Source organism: Crinia signifera, chromosome 6 (genome assembly GCF_055691185.1).
Source record: "Crinia signifera chromosome 6, ASM5569118v1, whole genome shotgun sequence".
In the NCBI taxonomy this organism is placed as follows: Eukaryota; Metazoa; Chordata; class Amphibia; order Anura; family Myobatrachidae; genus Crinia; species Crinia signifera.
Genome location: NC_139222.1, coordinates 72756916 through 72779716, shown reverse-complemented (window position 1 = coordinate 72779716; position 22801 = coordinate 72756916). Strand labels below are relative to the sequence as shown.

Sequence of the window (22801 nt, the reverse complement as noted above, 5' to 3'; positions counted from 1 at the left end):
CACGGGTCTTAACCACCGTTTGATTATTCAGAATGTAAGTTCACACCAGCAAGGATCTCTTTCCTCATGTGCTTTTCTTAGAACATATTTTTTACCACCCTAATATTTGCTTTAGTGTCCTGTCCCCTGATGGAACGGTCTTTATTTACCATGTTTTGTTTTTCCTAAATTGCCTTGTGCTGTAATTCATTATTATTATTTTTGCTCATATATGTATTGTTAGGCGTGCAGAACGCTTGTGGTGCCTATAAATAAATAATAATAATAATAATAATAATAATAATAATAATATTATTATCAACCTTTCACCCCTCTGCTGCCTCCATAGTGTGAACGGGAAATGGGTTGCTCGACCAGTTTACACTGCACAGCAACATGGCAATGAACCGGTAAGAACTCTGCTTTTTTACCGGTTCTTATTGCCGTGTTGCTACCCGGTAACCTATTTCACATTGCACTAACTTGCTATCTCTCACTAGCGTGAGCCCTTGGGTTGGCTTGGTTGGCAAGATTATGCAAAGAAAAACCCTCCATTTGAATGCAAGTAGCTTTACAATAATTAGTAATGTTTGAATAATGAACCTTTCTCTTTGTAAGAAGCACTAAAAGCGTAGGTCCTCACCTATTTCCCCACAGTTGTGCAGATCGCATTCTTGACTAACAGGTAGCTTGAAGAACATGCTGCGGCTGTTTGGAGTTGGCGACAGAAAATGTTTCCCAACATGGATGCATGAAAGAGAGGCCAGCGTCTGTGTCTTCCAGCACAGATTTACTGGCCCCAGCTGCAGCAACGAGGCAACCGTTATGAGTAATGATGTGCACACACGGTGAGATTTGACATTAGATTTTGACTACAGATGGGGCAGGTTCCATCTTGGCAGGGGATGGCGATGGCGACGCCAGCCGCCATCCCCCGCCAGCGCCATCTGCATAGCGAGAAGGGGACGCGCGCGAATGAGAGGCGCGCGTGTCCCCTTCCGACGGCGCTTCCAGCCGCTCCCCCGGGTCACCGCCGGCTTGTCGGCGGGAACCCGGGGTCCCCGCCGCCTGCCCGCACCCCCCCTAACCCTGTCCGTCTCCCTGAGGCGGAGATGGACAGGGTTCCCGTCGCCCCGCCGACGGAGATTGAGACGCACGCGCGTCTCAGTCGGATGGTTAGGCAGGCCGCTGGCGGATCGCCAGCGCTGACGTTCTGGTGATTCGCCAGCAAGGAAGTGGCCTGCCCCTTCTGTATATAGTCAAAATCGCATGCAGATCGCACAGGTATTTTACCTTGTGATTCCAATGCGCGCTCCCCTGGCAGCACAAATCGAAAGCCAGTTAGACAGGGCAGCAATGACTATATAGTGCAGATTGTATGAATTGTATGTAAAAAGTACAGTTAGCAAATATTGTATAGCACTCGAATCTTAATTTGAATAGCAAGGGAATCTCACCGTGTGTACAAACCATAAGTTAATCAGGTGATCAATGCCGCATGCAATGGTCACAAGAGGCACAACTTTGTCACTCTGGGGTGATAACTTTGGCAGTGGGAAGTGGGTGCAGCTGAGGAAAGTATGATCAGGACCCTCATAAAAAACGCTCTGCATGATGGTGAGAGTAAGGGGTAAGTATTTCCACATAAAGTGGTAGTGGCCCTGTTGGAAAGGGTTCTTTACTATATACACACACTCAGTGGTGGAATTCGTATGTTGTAATACCACAATGGAGGCCTCTGCGCATGGGGTTGCAAAAGGTACCCCATAGTTATTTTTTTTCCAATTAAATATGCTTTAAAAAGGTTCTCAGATAACAAAAAAGCAGCTATGTAAGTAACAACAATTGAGATGTAAATGTATCCAGTTTATACAAGTATTAAGGTACATACACACGGTGCGATTTGAGATTCCGATTTTGACTAAAGGGTCATTCCATGGTTACAAACGTTACATTTTTGACTAAACCGATCATGTGATATATATATGTTTTTAAGCATGTGCTTTGAATATTTTGTGCAAAGTAAATGTTGTTTGTGTGGCTCTAAACATCGGTCCTCAAGTACCCCCAACAGTTCATGTTTTCCAGGTCAACCTGCAGGTGTACAGGTGTACTCATTATTCACTGACACATTTTAAAATAGATCCACAGGTGGAGCGAATTATTTCACCTGTGATTCTGTGTGGGGACCTGAAAAATGTCAACTGTTAGGGGTATTTGAGGTGTATTTGAGGATTAAGGTTGAGAGCCACTGTGGTACATGATCTGCTTTCATTTTTATGCAAAGCTTGTCATGAAAACCGGTAACAAATGTTACATGAAAAGGACATTTTTATGTAATTACCCTATATAGTCAAAATCGGAAGAAACAGTAACAGTGTGCATACAGCTTGTGATGCCAATGCGCGCTATCATGGGAACACCATTGCAAGAAAGAAAAAAAAAACCAGTCAAGCTAATTTTGACTACATTGTATACAGTCTAGTGTTCTAATATAGTCAAAATAGGCTATAGTAAAAATCAACTAATATAGTCAAAATCTCAAGTAAATATAGTCAATGTTATACGGTTCTGAGTTCCGAGGAGTTCAAGGGATATCACCTAGTCAAAATTGGTCATGGCTTCACACCCCAAATCCACTTCTAGGCTGTGATAGCTACCTACTGGGCAACATTCTGATCTCTACAAAGGCAGCCCTAGGACAATTGTGGAAATCACACTCCATACCCAGTATACAAACTATAATTAATAACACTCACAAACACTTTCTGTTTGAGACAGCGGGCTGCAGATACTCTTCCTCGCCCTCCTCAATTCATATAAAATGGTTTAAATGGAGTGAATATCGGGAGAGACAGGGACATTCTACCATTTATAGTGACCCCATTGACATGTCCGTTCTACTTTCACCTGAGCTTTGCGATTCCAACTAACTGAATATGATATCAGTCCTTGGTGTGTGATCTTTGTGTCCCCCTACCTTTACTCCTCAATCTGTGTCTGTGTTGTTCTGTTCTATTGTGTCCAATACCACTTTTATTGTTTATAGGATAAGTTTGACCTAAATACGCCCTACATGCAGACGTTGATTTTTGTATACTTGCACTTTGTTTTCTGATTCTGTGTGTATCAAGTTTACACACGTTCCTCACTGTATGTATATTAATACGTTCATTTTTTCATAACCAATAAAACATTTAATATTTAAAAAAAAAAATTGGTCATGGCTAAAATCTTTCCGTGTGTATGCACCACCATAAATTATCTGGACTCTCTTGACCTCTTGACTAAAGTGCACGACTAGATGTTCCCAAAACGAGGTCATATTTTAAATGCCCTGAAGTATTAATTTATATTGTAGCGATTTAATTGATTTGGCAAACTTTTTTATTTTTATTATATAGGTCTACAGGTGATCGAAAAATAAATGGTTCTAGCAGTTGTAAACATACTGGGAAATAAATCTGAACCTATGATCATCTTTGGCACAAAACCACAAGTAACCCAACTGCCAAATGTTGGCATATGATACCACGTTAGAACACTATGGCTGGAGTCAGATTCATCTTATCTACAACACCAGCACACTCAGAACAGCTTTAACAACGAGACAAAACAGATTAGGAAATACAGTCCCGACCAGAAAATATGGGCATGATGTGAGGAATATGCTTTATATGGAATACTGTAATAGGATTATTAAGAAAATTGGGTACTTGTTAATTTCACGGCGGCTGTTACGTAGTGCTGTATTGAGAATACCAATACAGCACTATGCTGCCTACGTAAGTACATCTGGAGCACTGAAACTACACAATTGTTAATATCCCCACTGTCCATGTCATACCCCCAGTATCCATGTTGGCGTGGAGTTGATTTTATAAAGTGTGGTGAGCGCAGCGAGCTACCGAGCCTCGCAAGGGGACACGGATACGCGTCCGCTCGCCTCGCTGTGCTAGCCACACTTTATAAAAACAACTCCACGCCAACGTGGATACTGGGGGTATGATGTGGATAGAGGGGGTATGACGTAGGCAGTGGGGGAAATGTGTGTGTGTGTGTTGTGCTTTATACTTACCCTTACCCGGCCCGGCCACCGCGTCCATCAAGACCACCGATGGCCAGCGTTCAGTCCCCCTCCTCCGGCAGTCACTGCCCGGCGCCTGCTTTCTGTACCCCTTCCTCCGGCACTGGCAGCGAACAATGTATGCAATTAGCGTTGTGCCCCGGGGGGGGGGGGGGGGGGGGAATCAGGGAAACCATGTGATGCCCCCCCAGCGGCAATACGCTGAATTAAGTACATTGCTGGCGCCGGGGGGGAGGGGGTGACTGCCGGAGGAAGGGGACTGAAAGCAGCTACCGGGGAGTGACCGTCGCCCGCGGGGATCGCCAACTGGAGGACGGCAAGTATAAAACAAAGCACCCACCACCCTGCTCCCAGTGTAGTTTCACGGCGTGAAACTAAACAAGTACCAAATTCCATTTCATTGACTGTGGTCTCCCAGCAACAGAATTGCACCACGTACTGTACATGTGGGACAAAACGCAGCTGCCAGGCTTTTAATCAACCAACCCGGTTCCAATAATGTAACACCCACTCACTACTTCCCCGAATGGCAAATCTTATTCAAGATTGGCTTCCGGACTTTAAAAGCCCCACATGACCACGGCAGCGATCAGTGCTTACTTTCTAAGCAACCTAGACAGATTGCTTAGAAAACAACACTAATTTGCTACGTGTGTATGCCCCTAATTTACTCAGTCACCAATCGAACGTAGGCCGATAAGTAAACATTACCTGCAGACTATTTCCAAGAATCAAGCACAACTTGGCTAAGTCACAAGCAAGAAGGCTGTATTTATGAGCACCCGCCAAGGCCTGATCTATTGACTTAAGGCCCATACACATTGAGCGACTTTGAGCTGAAAGAAGCTCAGTTTACTGAAGCAATGAATGGTGAGCGCTTTTGCATCATTGCTGGCCGGCCGCTCATCTTCTAATATTACCAGCATATGAGTTGCGGAGTGGAAGGGCTTTCCATAGCGTCCTGCTATGGAAAGTTGTCCACCACAAAGGAAAAATATATAAAAATTGCTAAAACTGGCAAAAAAAACGCTCAGTGTGTATGCAATGTTTTTAAGCCCAGCAATTTTCCCCATCATCTCTCACCATACACGCTGGGCAAAAACGTCCAATGTTTATGGACCTTTATGCTAATGTGAGGTCTCATGCAGCACAAGCGGAAAGGCACACTGCCCAATGAGGACACACCCAGTTGCCTCAAACATCATAATTAGTTTCAGCACCATAAGAGATGAGTCAGACATAGATAAGAAAATATTTTAAGATATGCCAATGACACTTCCACAAGACAAGGTGTTTCAAGTTTTCATTGTACGTGACTCATATGCCAAGTTTTACAGAATGATAGATAATAAGTTCTGCGCAATTTAGAATTGAACGTATTGCATAAACGTAATGCAAAAATGTGTCAATACTTATAAACTGTATGTGCATGAGCTGTATGTTATACCACTTTCAGACAGCAGCAGCCAAATAACCCGGCATTTGAAGTGCCGGGTTATTCGGCTGGGTGCTGTTAGACCCCTTCACACAGGAGAGCAAATTTCCGGGTCCAAAATTTAGATCCGGTAATTTGCTCAATTACACAGGGTTTTCACCTGTGTTAAAAAGTCAACCCAGATCCCAAACTCCGGGTCCCCAACCCTGGTCATTTGCAGGGTCGGAGACCCGGAGATTAAGATCCAGATTGACTCTTTCACACAGAAAAAGAACCCGTGTATTTCATGAAATTCCCGGGAGGAACTGCTTCATCCCGGGAATTTAACATTTCTGTGTGAAACGGGTATAAAAGGCTCCCAGTTTGTGCCCATGCACAGAGTATCATCCCCAATGTTTCAAAGACGAATGAGAACTTAAAAAAAAAAAAAACATAAGCAAATGAAGCGCTTTTGCCCAGAGGGTATGGACAGCGATGATAGTTTTCATCGCTGGGGGAAAGCCGTTCAGTGCATACATACTGAGCCGGTTTCCCCCTGTCCGGCACCAACAGCGGGGGCGGATGGCTTTGCATAGCTCAGAGCTATGCAAAGCCATCCTCAAAGCCGCTCAGCGACTTGCTCGGTCAAATCAACGCGAACAAGTCGACGGGACCGGATGGCATACCAGGACGAGTACTGAGAGCTTGTGCTGAACAGCTGACGGGGGTTTTTACAGACATTTTTAATATGTCCTTGTCCGCGTCGGCTGTTCCTGCTTGCTTTAAAAAGTACTGCTATCATCCCGGTGCCTAAAAATCCCAGGCCGATGAGTTTGAATGATTACCGTCCAGTGGCTCTTACACCGATAGTCATGAAGTGCTTTGAGCGGTTGGTGTTAGTACATCTGAAGGCTGGTCTCCCCCCGTCTTTAGATCCATTCCAGTTTGCATACCGTAGCAATAGAAGTATTGATGATGCAGTTTCTTTGTTAATGCATACTGTGCTTTCACATCTGGAGAACAATACCTACGCCCGACTGTTGTTTGTCGACTTCAGTTCGGCGTTTAATACAGTGTTACCAACTAGACTAGTTTCAAAACTGGTGGACCTAGGGATTAACGGTCCATTATGTAACTGGATAGGGGATTTCTTAAGCGATAGGCCTCAAGTAGTCAGGATAGGTACAGTGAGCTCTGAATCGATTAGTCTGAATACTGGAGTGCCGCAAGGCTGTGTATTGAGCCCGTTTCTTTATTCTATCTTTACATCTGACTGCAAGTCGGTTTACAATTCTAACACCATCATTAAATTTGCAGACGATACGACATTGATTGGGCTAATTGATAATAATAATGAAATAGCATATAGGAATGAGATTCAGCATCTGGTGGATTGGTGTGGAGTAAATAATCTCTTCCTTAATGCTAGCAAGACTAAAGAGATTGTGGTGGATTTTCTTAAGAAAAATCTACCCCAATCATGCCAATACAAATTAATGGAGCATGGGTGGAACGTGTTTCCAGTTTCAAATTCTTGGGGACTCAGATTTCTGAGGACCTAACCTGGTCAATTAATATTAAATGCTTGGTGAAAAAGGCTCATCAACGCCTTTTTTTCCTTAGGATGTTGAAAAAACATCAACTGTCACATCGTATACTGTTAAATTTCTACCGATGTGCAGTTGAGAGCATCTTGACAAGCTGCATTTCTGTTTGGTATGGAAATTGTACCACTGCAGAAAGGAAACTTATACAGAGGGTGATTAAATCGGCCCAACGTATAATGGGCACTACACTCCCGTCTGCTGAGGAGATTCAGAGTAAACGCTGCTTACGAAGAGCACACAATATTTTAAAAGACATAACTCATCCGGCAAACTGATTATTTGTGCTATTACCGTCAGGTAGGCGGTTTAGGTGCCTACGGAATAGGACGTCTAGGATGAAGAATAGCTTTTTTCCAAGGGCTATTGTTAAATTAAATAGGGAATGTAGCTTGGGTGGGGGGTTAATGGGTTTTTAGTATTCATTGTATAATTGTAAACTGTATGGACTTCTGTTTTTTTTATAATATGGATGTATACGGATAGATGCTAAATTGAATTTTGTGGTCCTAAATTAGGATAATGACAATAAAGTTGTATCTAATCTAATCAGATGAGCAGGCGCTCGCTGCTCATCGCTGGGCCATACACACTGGACGACTTGCTGTTTTGAGCGGCTTTCAACTCAAAGTCGCCCAGTGTGTATGGCTAATAGTTTTGCAGCTTAAAATACAAAACACTTTCCTGATTTTAGAACTATTTTTATTTAACTCAAAACAAAGACAAAAGGTTTGTGCATTTGAAAAATCCAGCTTTCATCTGGGGAAGGTGAAGGCTACAAACGTGTCTGTGTGTATATTTCTTTGGCAGTAACAATAAGAGAGGAAGTCCTATTGCGGATGGTTATGTAATAAACAACGTAGCATTAAAAAAAAAAAAGAGAGTGATCAGAGCAAAGATTCTGTTAAATAAAGAATACAAAACATAGGTCCGGCTATGCATGGCTGCCATCAGAAATTGTTGAGCACTGCATTGACAAAATAGGCAGGGTCCTCTACATCTACATTGCTTCAAGGGAAATGTGAACTTTGTTTAGGACTATCTGGGCCCGGGACTTGAGTTCCCACAGCACGCCCCCACCCCCGATCCCCTCCCAATGGCTGCCCTGCACCTATGTTAGCACGCTTTGCTTCCAACACAGAACTTACATGTTCTACTAAACAGTCTAAGGTTCCACAAATGTTTTTACACAACAAACTAATGGACATTGCCAATCATGATAGCAGCACACTAGTCCATAGAGTAGATGGATCAAAGTTTAAGGTTCAGATATAGAATAGATATCCCCATTTTATCAGCACTTATACCGCTGAAGGTGGTGCAGAAGCAACTTTGAAATGTGCTTTTATCTCGGCTGTACTGAACTCTACCTCATACTTGACTTTTAGAAACCTTGCACAAGTAAAATAACCTTTGAGTCCTGGATGTGGCCACTGAATGCTATCATTTACATTATTGTTTAATGTGTATGCACTATATCTTTTGTCAGGGAGAACAGCCAGTTCAACAGAAATATCGTTTGCAATGTCATCTAACTGTGGTGTTCATTTTAGGACCTTGCACTTTTTAAAAAAACTCATGCAGTTCCCTTTCCTTCCTGATGGTGTCGCTCTTTATGGTGTTGCTTCTAGCACACTCAGCGTTGATACCAACCAGACTTTGCTAGAAGCAAAACAGACTGTGACACCCCAGGCAGCAAAGAGAAATTGCATGGGCTTTGGAAGGTACAGGTACAAGTGGAGATGTTGACAGTGGCAACTAATCAAATTTGACTTAGACTTTATCTAGCACCTTTTAGAAGATAGAATCTGACTCACTCTCACTTTTTTAAAACCTGCACTTATATCCATATACTGTAAGTGGTTACATTGTTGCTCAGTTTACCTCAAATTTCTTCTTTAAAGAGATAGGAAGGATGCACAAACCAGCATCTTTCCTTAAAGCCCCGTACACACGGTGAGATATTTGCTAATGACCAATTTTGACTAAGCAATGTTGACTAGATGTGTGGTCCCACACATCGCTATCGCCTGCAAACTAAAGGCCCTGTACACAAGGTGAAATATTGGCTAATGGCCAATTTTTACCTAGCAATTTCGAGAGAGAGAGAGATTTTGACTAAAGGCCCATACACACTGGGCGACTTTGAGCTGAAAGTTGCTCAAAACAGCAGGTTTGAGCGGCTTTCAGTTCAAAGCCGCCCAGTGTGTATGCCCAGGCGATGAGCGCTGCTGCGCACTCCCGTAACATCGCTGGGAAAGCTGTTCATCTGCTCAGAATACCAGCAGATGAGCGGCTTTCAGGATGGCTTTGCATAGCGTTTCGCTATGCAACGCCACCCTCCCCCTCAGTCGGCGCCGGGCAGGGGGAAAGCCGCTCAGTGTGTATGCACTGAGCGGCTTTCCCCGCGCATCATCGCTGTCCATACGTGCTGGGCACAGTCGCCCAGTGTGTATGAACCTTTAGCGATTTTGTCTAAGTCTATGATCTACTCAAGAAAAGTCAATGAAGGCAGTCAAAATCTAGTGACTGCAAATTTCTCTGTGTGTACAGAATGAGCAGAGATCTCTCATTCTGAACCACTACACTGCCCTTTTTACTTGCATAAGCAAAATTGCTTAGCAAAAATCGCTCAGCACAAATCACTGTATGTGGCAATCCATGGGCAATCTGGACACAGGGAAATCCCTACCCCAAATCACTTACATCTCTATGTGCGTATGCCCCTTTAATATGCGATTTTGTCCAAGTAATGATAGTCTATGAGCTAGTCAAAATTGCCTTGCCTGCACAGTCAATCTATGCTACGCAATCTCTGCTAGACAATATGGACTAAGCAGGAGAAAAACTGGCGCATTTTAGCTAACCATCTAGGAGATTTTGACTATCTAGTCAAAATCTCACCGTGTGTACACCACTTAAGTCACCTCCGGTCTTGCGGTGACTGTGTACCGCTGTGCTTGCCGGGCTTCACTTGGTACACTATTATATTCTCATTCTGTGCCCACTTGGATTGTAAAGTATGAACCAAGTCTAAACAAAAAAAAAAACATGAAAAACCCATTTCGACCTTTTGAGTGCCAACCATTTCTATGTCAACCTTAAGCTTGTGTCAACATTCTGTCAATGTAGACAATAAGGTATGCCGACCAGTTTTAGGTGTTTAGTGACTGTTGACTTAGACATTGTCGACCCAGGGACCGGATACCCTTCTACCTATTCTATTCTATAAGGTTTTAAATAAATAAGAAGCAGATTCTGATTGGTTGCTTTGGGCAACATCCCATCTTCAATAGAACTCCCATCTTAGTAAATAAACTCCATAGTCTGATATATTTAATCAACTTTGTTAAAAAAAAAAAAAAGGAAGATGGGCCCGGGGTGAATGTGCCCACATATGGTGCGTTTTGGGCTTGCGATGCGCGCTTCTGCGCACATCATATTGCATGGTAAAAAAAGATTGTGGTGTGAAGGGAGTATGAGTGAGGTGAATGCCTGATTTTTATTTGTTTCATAGATATGGTTTTAGGTTTTTTGGGGGGGAAAATTCTTCATGGAAGTTGCAGATAGATATTTTTTACTGTTTTATATGTGTTAAGCCGTGTACACACGGGGGCGATAGGGGCTGAAATCGCTGGAAATATGGTCGCAGGCGACCATATTGCCAGTGATGGGAGTGTGCCCCGGCGATAAAACGCTGGGTGCGCGCTCCCGTTTTCAGCCCTGTTCTAATCGCTGGTCGCAGGAGCTTGCTCCTGCGACCAGCTGATTACCTCTGTGGCACCGCCGGCAGAGGTTCCTTCTCATCAGCGACCATCTCTGGTCGCTGATGAAAAGGAGACACTGAGCAATATATTGCTCAGCAATGTATTATGTGTACAGGGCTTTAGGAAGGACTGTGTAACTTCCCATGAGTCTTAAGTCCTATGGACCTTAGTATTTAATTAATTTTCTGCTTTCAAAATAATTTTACAGAATTATATAACAAGGTGTATGTGGAAAATCCTGAAAACATTTTTAAGTGCTTGTACTTCTTGGGTTAAGACAACTATATGGTAAGTTGTATATCAACACTACCTATTTTTAAACAAATGTTTAAGCTATAAACCTTTTCTCCATTAGGTATTGATTATGCACACTGCCATTTAAACCAGAATCACTATATAGCTTTGCCACAGACCTTTACTGGTATAACCAGTAAACTTTTGTCAGGGATAGATAGATATCCCAACACCACTGAAGAGCACAAGGGCCCTTATTCTGAATCGGACGGTACGGCCCGCGTGCGGCCGTACCGCCGATGTTTTTAGTCTGCACATGCGCAGAGGTCAATCTGCGCATGTGCAGCCCCATTCGCCGCAGACGTATTTCGTCCGCCGCAAAGGGGGCGTATAGGGGCGTGAGGGGCTTCATACCCTCATTTCCCTATGTATACGCCCCGCGTTTCATGGGCGTTCCCATGCAAACGCGGGGCGTATGCATGCTAATCAGGGTATGACGCCACTGATGGGGGCGGAAAGCTGACGTCGCCGGATGTCAGCTCTCAGCCCCCATACAAGCTATCACACGGACGATTGTCCGTGTGGTCTCAGCTTGCGGGAGCTGCTGTGGCGTGCGGCCCTGCCTTCGATGGTCGACGACCATCGAATGCAGGGGGCAGCTCCCACCATGGTGGAGGCGTACGCCCCACCATTTTTATGCGGATCGCCAGCCGTCCGTGTACGGACGGCCGTGGCGATCCGTCTCGTGGGCGGGGATTGGTTTGTGCGGCCGGAGCACCGTGTGCGGCTCCGGCCGCACCAACCAGAATAAGGGCCAAGATTACTACAAAGAATGTGCTAGCATGCCATGTCCCCACAGACAGCTGGAAGGCACCTGGTTTATGACTTCATTCATTTTACAGTTAATAGTGTAAACAGTTCCTGAGCAGAGAATGAATCAGGACATGGGGGTGATGGATATAGGGTGCATCCGTTTACGGAATAGGAGAAAAATATGCCGCAAAAAATACTGCGAGCTAGCGCTCGGAATTAAATGACGAAACTTAATTGGTAGCAAATTGCAATTGTTCCCAATTAAACGTTGGGCAAATGAAGCAACAATCTGATTGCCAAACCTGTTTTTCCCAAGAGAATAGAAGCCTGGTAGAAAAACGTGTTTGGTAACTGTATATACACAATAATGCCTTAACACAAAGGATGGATCCAGCACAGAAGAAGCGAGCTAAGCAGAACACAGTCATGGGAAGAATTGCCGAAACCATAAGCAATGATGAGAAACATACATCCTAAAGTCAAATCCATAATAGATAAAATAATATTGGTCTGAGCTGAGGAATGATCACAAGACATTACTCACCTGGGAAGGGTTACATTACTCACCAACAGTTTTACATAAGTCTATAGTTGTAACAATAATAACAATAATAGAACACAAACATAACTGCACACTGCTGCTGTGCCATTTCCCTATTATTGTTTTGAGCTCTACAAAACATCCGTAACAAAGAAAAGTTACAGGATTTACCCAATACTTTATAAAATCTAATTATTTGACACATTTAAGAACAATAAGTAGCAATGATCAGCTGCTGATGGGACTACAAGTCATATAATGCCATGGAAGACTTATTGTTTTTAATGTGTCAAATATGTAGTTTTTATTTTTTATTTATCACAAGTATCAGCTTCTGGGGGGGGGGGGGGGGGGGGGGGGGGACTACAAGTCACAGAATGTCCTGTAAAACTAGCAGCACAGTGCCAGTAGCTATTGTTAGACCCCTGAAGCACCCATGAGAGCACATTGCTGGAGATGGGCCGGATCACCCTCACCTGTATGTCCATGTTGAGAGCCAGTCACACAGCCGGCAGTGTACAGTGCGCCCCTGTGTGTACAGTATATCGGGGCAGCAGTGACAGGGCGCCCGTGTCCTCTTATCCCAGGCTACAGGCGGCCGACAGTCTCTCTTCCTCCTCCCCTAATGTAAAGCAGTGCTGCTCAGTCATTGTCGCCCGGCTCCTAGCGCCCCTCCTCCAGCTGCCCATGTCCCCGCCCCGCCTCCCCACCCGCAGAGGTAACCGGCCCGGCCGGAAATGTCCCCGCCGCAGCCACCGCTTTCCTTGGAGACGACGCCAGGGCGCATAGCAACGGCGCAGCGCTATAGGAAGTAACGGCTCCCCGGCAGCAGCGACACCTAGTGCCCAATGCAGGGAGACGCAAGAGAGGTGAGAGCAGAGATGTGCCAGCCTGAAGGAAAGATTTACTGAAGGTCCTAAAAAATTACAATTTGTGATGTATGTTAGCAGGATGTCCCTGTCGGTTGCACTTATCCTGTCAAGACTTTAGCATATTACAACCTGTTATGTCAGCATTTAAAATGTTGATGGATGTCGACTATCGTATAATATGACCCAGTGGCGTAACTATAAATTATGCGCACCCAAGCAAAAATCATTTTAGGCACCCCCTCATAATGCCCCTTACACATTACGCCACCCACTGTAATGCCACTTGCACTATACGTCACACGCCGTAATGCCACTTACACTATACGTCCCACACCGTAATGCCACTTATTTATTTATTTATGGTTTCTTAACTTAACCGCGCATGCGCAGACCCCCCGGCTTTCTGGGTCAGGGCTTCGCAGGGAAGGGCTCCTTTCGGAGCCCTGTCCCTGCGCACAGCAGGTGATACATTGGGGCGAAATGATCGCATTTTACAATGCGATCCTGGGCGGTAATATTCTGCCCAGATTACATTGTAAATGCGATCTTGATAAATGTGCCCCAAACTATCTGGTTTTTATCACCATCCAATCAGCTCCTACCTGTGAAGCTACAGGCTGGGTTTGAAAAATGACAGGTAAGAGCTGATTGGCCGGTAATAAAAACCGGACAGTTTATCACTTCACCGAGCTTAATAAATCTACCCCTGTCTTTCTGCATGTCACTTTCCACCACACGCCTCTCTGTGTCTCCCCTGGTTGCTTCCCACCACATGCCTATCTGTGTCCACCCTGGTTCCTTTAATAATCACACAGGACAGGTACAGGGCAGCATCCAGTTACCCCTGACATGGGACAATAACATACCCTCCAACAATTCCAACCAAAAAAAATCAGTACAGGCATGGGGGTGTAACCATAAATAGAGGCGTGGCCATTTTTAAAGGGGCGTGGTCGTGACACTTTTACTTTACATTACACATCACCTTTAAAAATAAATCCCGTGCTTGCTGTCCCTACCTGGAACAGTCCTGTCGGCTGTGTAGAGTCTGGCCAGGCGCCATTAGTCCCCGCTGCTTGTTCTCCATGCTACGGCAGATCAGGCCGCACACTGGTGACGTCAGGCCGCCCCAGTGGCGTAACTATTGTAAGGCAGCCCCAGCTGCCGCTTGGGGGAGCAAGCCACAGTGGGGTCTGTGTGGGTGCCGGCACCCGCTTGTCGCACTGACAGGCTGCTGCCTGTCGCTGTACACTGGCTCAGCACCGGAGGCTAGTCAGACACAGCGCAGGTGGGGCCATTGCAGGGATGACAAATCCCACCACTGATTCAATTGACTGTACACAGAGCCGGCTATTGGCTACTGTGTACAGGATGGGCGTGTGGATGGACATGCTAGGGCGGCCTGGGATGCGTCGGAGCCAAGGGAAGCAGCAGTGTCTGCTGGTTTCTCGTCTTCTATCCTGCTTCAGCTTCTCAGTTATGCGTGTGACGTCATCATGTCACTGGGGAAACACGCTGGAGAGGAGTCCGGTGGGGCGCCACCATTTTTTGGGTAGGGGGGAGCAAAATTTATAGTTACGCCACTGGGCCGCCCGCTCTGTGATCCCGGCAGCGTGCTGTGGCGGAGGGGAGGAGAGAGAACTACAAAATTCAGTCACTGGCTCCCCACAGCCGTGACGTCCCTCAAAAGGAGTCCCTCTCTGAGCAGGGGGAGGCAGGCCTGCCACGTCCCACCGCCGTGCACACTGGGAGATGTAGTCCTGGCCGGCTGCTCTCCCAAGTCCCTGGGGAGCAGTCGGCGATGTTATGAACTACATCTCCCAGAGTTTTGTCAGTCAGTCAGAAAATCAGTACAATGGGTACAGTTCGTTTTAGCCGGTACAGACTGTTAAAAAACATGGGTATGCAATAATCACACAGGACAAGTACAGGTCAGCAGTTGGATACCCCTGACAGGGGGCAATAATAACACAGGACAGGTGAATGCTAGCTCCTTGGCCAAGATTTACACTCTCTGCTCCCACACACGCATTTGACATAGGAATGTGGGACACACCACTGGGCAGACAGCACAGGAGGGTGGCCCGGATAGGTTGCACCTACGCTGTTCGATGCCCCGGGTGCCCACTGCTGATTGTCATTCCCCGCACGGAGAGGCTGGGCTGTGTGAGCCGAGTGACACGAATGGCATAAGAGTGGCCCCCCCTCTCTCCGAATGGTACAGTCCGAGCAGTGCTTGGGAGGTGGTGGTCCTCAGGAGGTGGTGGAAATCACCCCTCTACAGCCACCCAGCAGAGGGGGGGGGGGGGTCATGATGTTAACATTGTGCATCCATCATTCATCGGGCACAACGATATAGCTCAGAAGGGCAGCATGGACGGTGTAATGGTTAGCATTACTGCCTCACAGCACTGAGATCATGGGTTCAATCCCCACCATAGCTCTAACTGTGCAGAGTTTGTATATTCTCCCCATGCTTGTGTGGGTTTCCTTCCACAATCCAAAAATATACTGGTAGGCTAATTGGCTCTCAAAAAATTAACCCTACAACGTCTGTGTGTGTGCATGTACATGTGGTAGGGAATATAGATGGTAAGCTCCACTGGGGCAGGGACTGATGTGAATGTTCAAATATTCTCTGTAAAGCGCTGCAGAATATGTATGCGCCAGGGCTATTTTTCAGCAGGCTCCAGCAGGAACTGTGGCCCTTATTCTAGTTCACTCTTTCTGACAAAATATTTCTTAAGCCCCGTACACACGGGGGAGATATATTGCTCAGCCATATATAGCTGAGCAATATATTGCTCAGTTTCTCCTTTTCATCAGCGACCAGAGATAGTCGCTGATGAAAAAGAAACTGCCGGGGGGAGCCCGGCAGTGGTAATCAGCTGGTCGCAGGACCATGTTCCTGCGACCAGCGATCACTGCAGGGGTAAAAACGGGAGCACGCACCCGGCGATATATCGCCGGTGCACACTCCCATCGCGGGCAATATGGTCGCTTAGCGACCATATTTCCCTCGATATTACACAAAATCGCCCCCGTGATATGCATATGATGCATAGATGGACAAAACCATGTGCACTGCAGGTGAGGCAGGTGTTACTTGTGCAGAGATAATTAGATTTGGGTGGGGTTTTACACCTGCCTCACCTGCAGTGCACATGGTTTTGTCCATCTAAGAAATATTTTGTCAGAGTGAACTTGAATAAGGGCCACAGTTCCTGCTGGAGCCTGCTGAAAAATAGCCCTGGTATGCGCTATATAAGAAACTGTTAATAAATAATAATAATAAATAAAGAAGGACCAAATAAGCGATATCATTTATTATATCGCCCAGTGTGCATGCACCTTTACACACACATGCTCAATGAGCTCTCTGTGACAGACAGCTCCATGCTACACACAGCTCCATTCACATTGCCCATATGCTCTCTCCTCTCCAGTCCTGGCTGGCAAGTTGTTAAGGCAACTAAATTCAACTTTCTAAACAAAAAAAAACAACAAACAATTTATATAATATAAATATATCAGTACCTAGGTGAGCAATGCAATGCCTTGGTGTGTTGTGTTGTATTTTATGTGATATTTTTATGCATTCCATTAATTCAATTAAATCAGGTAATAGCAGCCTCTTCCCTTCCGACCATGCTGTCCCTTCCCTCAGTGACGGTCCGTGTGGGTAATCTTCATACTTAACTGAATGCAGATACACGATGACATAATCTTTTCCACCAGCAGAGGGACTAAATGAGGCGGGAGGTGCCATATCAATCATAACTTTAGCTCTGCCCACCCATCACTGACCAGGAAGCACAGTTGAGCCTCCTCATACTTGATCAGTGGCACTGGCGACACAGCATTTCAAAGTTAGATGGGCTGCCAGAGGTGGGGCAGCTCTCTTCTCTCTTGCCGCCAATGAGAGCTTGGTAGACAGCATGAGTCAAACTTGACTCTTCCTCTCATAATCTGTCCTCTCATCAGCGGCAACCCAGCAAGTCATTCATGTCTCACACTGTATGAGTGACTGTGTAACAACGGGCCTTATTCTAGTTCACTCTTAGAGGCAAATTCCTTCTTAGCTGGACAAAACCATGGGCCTTATTCTAGTTCACTCTTTCTGACAAAATCCTTCTTAGATGGACAAAACCATGTGCACTGCAGGTGGGGCAGATGTAACTTGTGCAGAGAGAATTAGATTTGGGTGGGGTTTTTCTTCAAAGTGAGATATATATTGCAGTGTAAAAATAAAGCAGTTAGTATATTCCCTGCACAAAAACAAAAGAACTCACCCAAAGCTAATTCTCTCTGCACATTTTACATCTGCCCCCCTGTAGTGCACATGGTTTTGTCCATCTAAGAAGAATTTTGTCAGAAAGAGTGAACTAGAATAAGGCCCCATGTGCACTGCCGGTGGGGCACATGTAACATGTGCAGACAGAATTAGATTTGGGTGGGGTTTTTCTTCAAAGTGAGATATATATATTGCAGTGTAAAAATAAAGCAGTCAGTATATTCCCTGCACAAAAACAAAAGAACTCACCCAAAGCTAAATCTCTCTGCACATGTTACATCTGCCCCCCCCCCCCCCCCCCCCCCCCTGCAGTGCACATGGTTTTGTCCAGCTAAGAAGGAATTTGCCTCTAACAGTGAACTAGAATACGGACCAAGATGTGGGTGGACTGTGGAGGCGGAGCAGTGTGGGAGCCTGGCTGCAGCTGCATTACTGAATGCAGTCTGTCTGAGCCAGCCTGCCCATGCATAGAAGGAACAAGTTTTCTGATTGTGGCCAGGCATGATGAGCAGATGGAGGTAGAACTCACTTCAAGTCAAGCGCCAATGCTGTACTATCCTGCAGGGTGTCTGCACCCAGGACGCCAGGTGCTGGGTCAGCTCTCCCCACAGACTCTGCGGCGCTGGCTCCCCCAAGCCATCGTGGGGTCTGCCACTGATATGACCATGAACTGGATGTCAACAGTGCTTGACTATATGTTTATTCTCGTGTTGACAAGTAACACGTGGACTCCACCATATGAAATGGTCAATACATGAAAAAGGTCAACATGAGATTTTTCTATTTTTTTTTTTTTTTAACTGACTTGTTCTGATCAAAGTGGGCATATAGTAATGCCCTGTACACACAAATCTATGTGATCTATCTTTCTATTCAATTTTACTTATATAAGCAAAATTTAATTGAATCAAAATGTGCCCTGCAGCATCAAAATATGGACTGTGCAGGCAAGTAAAGATCTGTACTATATAGCATAAATCCAATGCGTTTGCCTTGCATTGTGATTCAATTCTGATTCCATCCCAATTTGATCCGGATCGAATAGCAAGGCAATCGCACATGTGTACATCTGCCTGAAGCATGGCAGGTGTAGCGATTCATACTAGGGGACGCTGTACCATACCCTCGAACATCTGAAGGGCAGAAACCAGTACAAATTTGTAGAGGGGGGTCTTTCTCCCTTTCCTATACTTTCAATGGATATTTGGAGACCCAGAAAGCCCCTTTTGGCCGGTACATGACAAAAAAAGGGTACTATACCAGCCAAAAGGTACAGGTGGAGGGTACGCAGTACACTTATATGCTTTCCATGTTGGCAGATTTCGATAGACACAAAAAAAGCAAAAAACTCACGTTGACAATTTCCTGTTAACCATTTTCATGATGATCCGTTGCTTGTGTCAACCTTTTGTGACTGTCGACTTAATTACTGTTGACCTAATAATCCACATTTCAAATAACCCCCTCCCCCTTCCCCTGTCATGGTGCCACACTCCCCCGTCATGTTGTACTCATCTACCCTGGACACTATGGTAGCCTTCAGCTGTAGTATTTTCGTTTTCATTTTTACACCAAGAACACTCACCGCCATTTCTTTTTTCTTAGTTAATTCCTTTTTCTTTGCAATAGCTAAATAGAATTGTTTGGTTAGGACATTATCCAAAATGTAAAAATGTATCTAAGTATGTAGGATCTCAGTACATTGAATTGGTGGGGACCTCTGGTGTCAGACCTATAACAACTTCTCAGACCCAGACGAGGATTGCAGCATTGCTGGATATGATCGGGCTCTGTCCAATTAGAACTTTGGGGGCAATTCAGACCTGCACGCAGCGGTCAAAATTGGGCCCCTGGTTGGCCGCTGTGCATGTGTATTGTATGTAATGTGCATGGCCTGACTGCGAGCGCGATCTTTGTAATTTTGCCTTAATTAATATCCCTTTAAGTTATGTATATTTCTTTGTTATCAGTGTGAATATACCATAGTTAAAAAATTTTGCTATCAGGTGTTAAGTGAGATGTTCAGATACTTATTAGGATGTCATGTGTTTCATGATCAAATAGAAATAATGTGTGAGGATGTAATTAATCACAATAACCATACGTTTAGCTTTCCCCTTTGATCAAAATATATTCGGAGAGAAGCAGTCACATTCATCTATCAAACCCTTTGATGTCATTTTTGCATTGCTTTCATACAGCATCACATGCTGCGAGTAAAACATAAAAATGTGCAACCCCCCCCCCCCCCCCGGTTTTGAGCTAATGCCCACAGCAGCATGCGGATGGATATGTACGCTCACATCCATTCTCATGCGGCCGTATTAGCGAAAAATCCTTAGATGGAAACATGCTCGCAGATAAAAGACTTATCTGGGCCGGAGATGGCTGAACAGGGGCTATACGCTGATGTCCTGTGACATCAGCTGCCTGCCATGTGCAGGCTTCAGCCCACCTACGTTCACATGGGGATGCCCATTGTTTTTATGGGCACGCCCAGGAAAAGCTGAGTGTCCCCATGCTCTAGCCCTGTTCACACCGCTGTGTACAAACGCATCGGTGACTGTTATAATTGCCGAAGGCGTTCACATTGCTGCCCTGGAAATGTGTACATTCACCTATACTCATACGCAGAGCCGCACCATCGGTCGGACCGAATCAAGCTGAATCTGGCCCTGTCTGAAATATAGTCAAAATTAGCTTGCCTGTGCAATCTGTTTTTTCTTGCATTCCGATCCCATGGGGGCACACATCTACATCGCAAGCTGTATACAGTATGCGATTTGTGCTAACCTTTCCTCCGATTTTGACTATATTGTGAACAATCTAGTGTTCTAATATAGTCAAATCAGCCATAGTCAAAATCTCAGGTAAATATAGTCAATATTGTATGGTTCTGGGCTCCGGGAAGTTAAAGGGAAATCGCATAGTCAAAATTGGCTATGAGTACATTCTGGCGTTATTTATGATTCATACTGCACATGTGCAGGTCTCCGGGAACATGGCACCCATGCATTTATCAAGGCATGGGGGGGGGGGGTAAATTTTTCCTCCATTAAGGGAGAAAAGTGGTATCAGGGATTACAACAAATGGAGAGCCACAGGTTGGACAGGCCTGCACAAGAGGATATAATAAAAGATATCGCTCAGAAGTGATATCTTTTACTATACTGTATCTTCGAGTGTGTACTCTGAATATCATTAACAATGTGCTCTCCACCGCATTGTTAATGACACCCTCCATCGTCCTGCATACATTGATTGCCGCATGGCCCCGCTCCCCCAGTCGTCATCACCGTTGGTATCAGCAAGTGTCTATCTACTTGCCGATTCCGCCACCAATATTGGTGTCAGCAGGGATCAGATGGTGTGTATGGGGCTTAAGATAGCATGCCAATATGTGGGGCAAAGTAAGAAAGGTCAGTAACACTGACAGCTGCAGGTGCCCTTGCCCCATTTATAGCCATTCTAACCTGGCTGCTGTGGCTGGCAGATCCTGAGTCCATGAGAGTTCTCGTATGAGTAGTGAGATTTCCTGCATGTCCAGTGGGGTTATGGGTCAACGGGTCTACACTGTCTAGGTAGACAGTCAAAAGGTTGACACCAAAAGGTCAACATTGACAAAAAGTCAACATATTCAAGGTTGACACAAGTAAAAGTTCAACACGGAAAAGGTCTACAAATTAAAAGGTAGACATTTGTTTTTTATGTCAATGTCAACACTTGAACATGTGGACCCCTAATCAGTGTAGCGCTTCAGGCCACGTTACCATTCCCAAAGGGAGTCCACATGGATGGTAGAATATGAAAAAATGAAATAAAAATCATAAAAAAACTCTTTTTCTGGTGTTGACCTTTTGATTGTGGAAATAGGGGTTAACCCTGCGCTCACCTTCTGGTGTGGAGTTGTAGATGGTGTGTGCCCCTATATTGTGATTGAGTAGAATGATCTGTCAAGAAGTTTAGCATGAGTGGGCTGGAAGTTCAGGGCGGAAATATAAATGGCACCAGGGGCTGGCGTCCCATAAACCCCTGGTGGTGCACTATACCCTTACCTGCTTGTTCCAAAAGTTTCAAGAACAAGCAGGTAAGGGTATAGTGCACCACCAGGGGTTTATGGGACGCCAGCCCCTGGTGCCATTTATACTCCTTGCTGACCAACTGACTATATTTCCGCCCTGAACTTCCAGCCCACTCACCCTTAAGCCCCACTTTTCCACTCTGTGCATTGGTTAACCAAAGAGTACCCCTATACCCCATTGCACGTAGATTACCAGTCAACAGCAGACACAGCCGTTGCTAGTGAGAGCTGTGTGCACTGGAACATACATTTCCTGTACATAACACTGTTAATAATCCTGCACTGTTTATCCATTTAATAAATGTATTTTGCTAAACTTCTTGACAGATCATTCTACTCAATCACAATAAAGGGGCACACACCATCTACACCTCCACACCAGAAGGTGAGCGCAGGGTTAACCCCTATTTCCACTGTACGCTCCTGAGTGTAAGGACACACTCATAACCCAGCAGCCCCTTCGCACAATTGGGATCTTAGCGCGGGCATACTATCACCGACCTTTTGATTGTGTCAAGCTTTTGTCAATGTCAACCTTTTAGTGTCAACCTGGACATTGTCGACCTATCACCCAGGTACCCCCAGTGAGCCCAGCCTGGAGAGAGACACAGAGGGGGAAATTTAATAGGATGAGAGATTCAGAAAGTGAGAGATTCTATCGCCAGCTGCCGGCTGAATGACAGCGGCTCCACCTGTATGTCTTAAGCGGTGTACACACAGGGGCGATATATTGATGAGCAATATATTGCTCCAGTGGCTCCTTTTCATCAGCAACCAGAGCTGGTCGCTGATGAAAGGGAACCTCTGCCGGAGGGAATCAGCTGGTCGCAGGACCAGCGATCATAAGGGGGCGATTTATCGCCGGTGCACACTCCAATTGCTGGCAATATGGTCGCTCAGCGATGTGTATGCACCTTAAAGTGTGCTAAAACTGCAGTAACTAAAGTTGTCTCCTGCTCCAGGTATAGCAAATGTTTTCTGAATGCTGCCTGCAAATTCCATGCAGAAATTTCCCACTCAAAAAAAAAGTGAAAAACTAATTTCATCCCTTTGACTGTCGACCTAGCCATTGTTGACCTAATGCTTGTGTCGACGTTCCATTTTTGTCGACTTTG

The 22801-nt window shown here is 45.3% G+C and overlaps 1 protein-coding gene across 1 annotated transcript in view; it reads right to left on the bottom strand.

The window, feature by feature from the left end:
* SGPL1 (sphingosine-1-phosphate lyase 1) overlaps positions 1-13134 on the bottom strand; it is a 44114-nt gene extending 30980 nt beyond the window's left edge. Inside the window, exon 1 of the mRNA XM_083146294.1 lies at positions 12916-13134. Coding sequence (XP_083002420.1) covers positions 12916-12927 — 12 coding nt within the window. The 5' untranslated portion in view covers positions 12928-13134. The remainder of the gene's footprint in view (positions 1-12915) is intronic.
* Positions 13135-22801: the final 9667 nt, after the last annotated feature.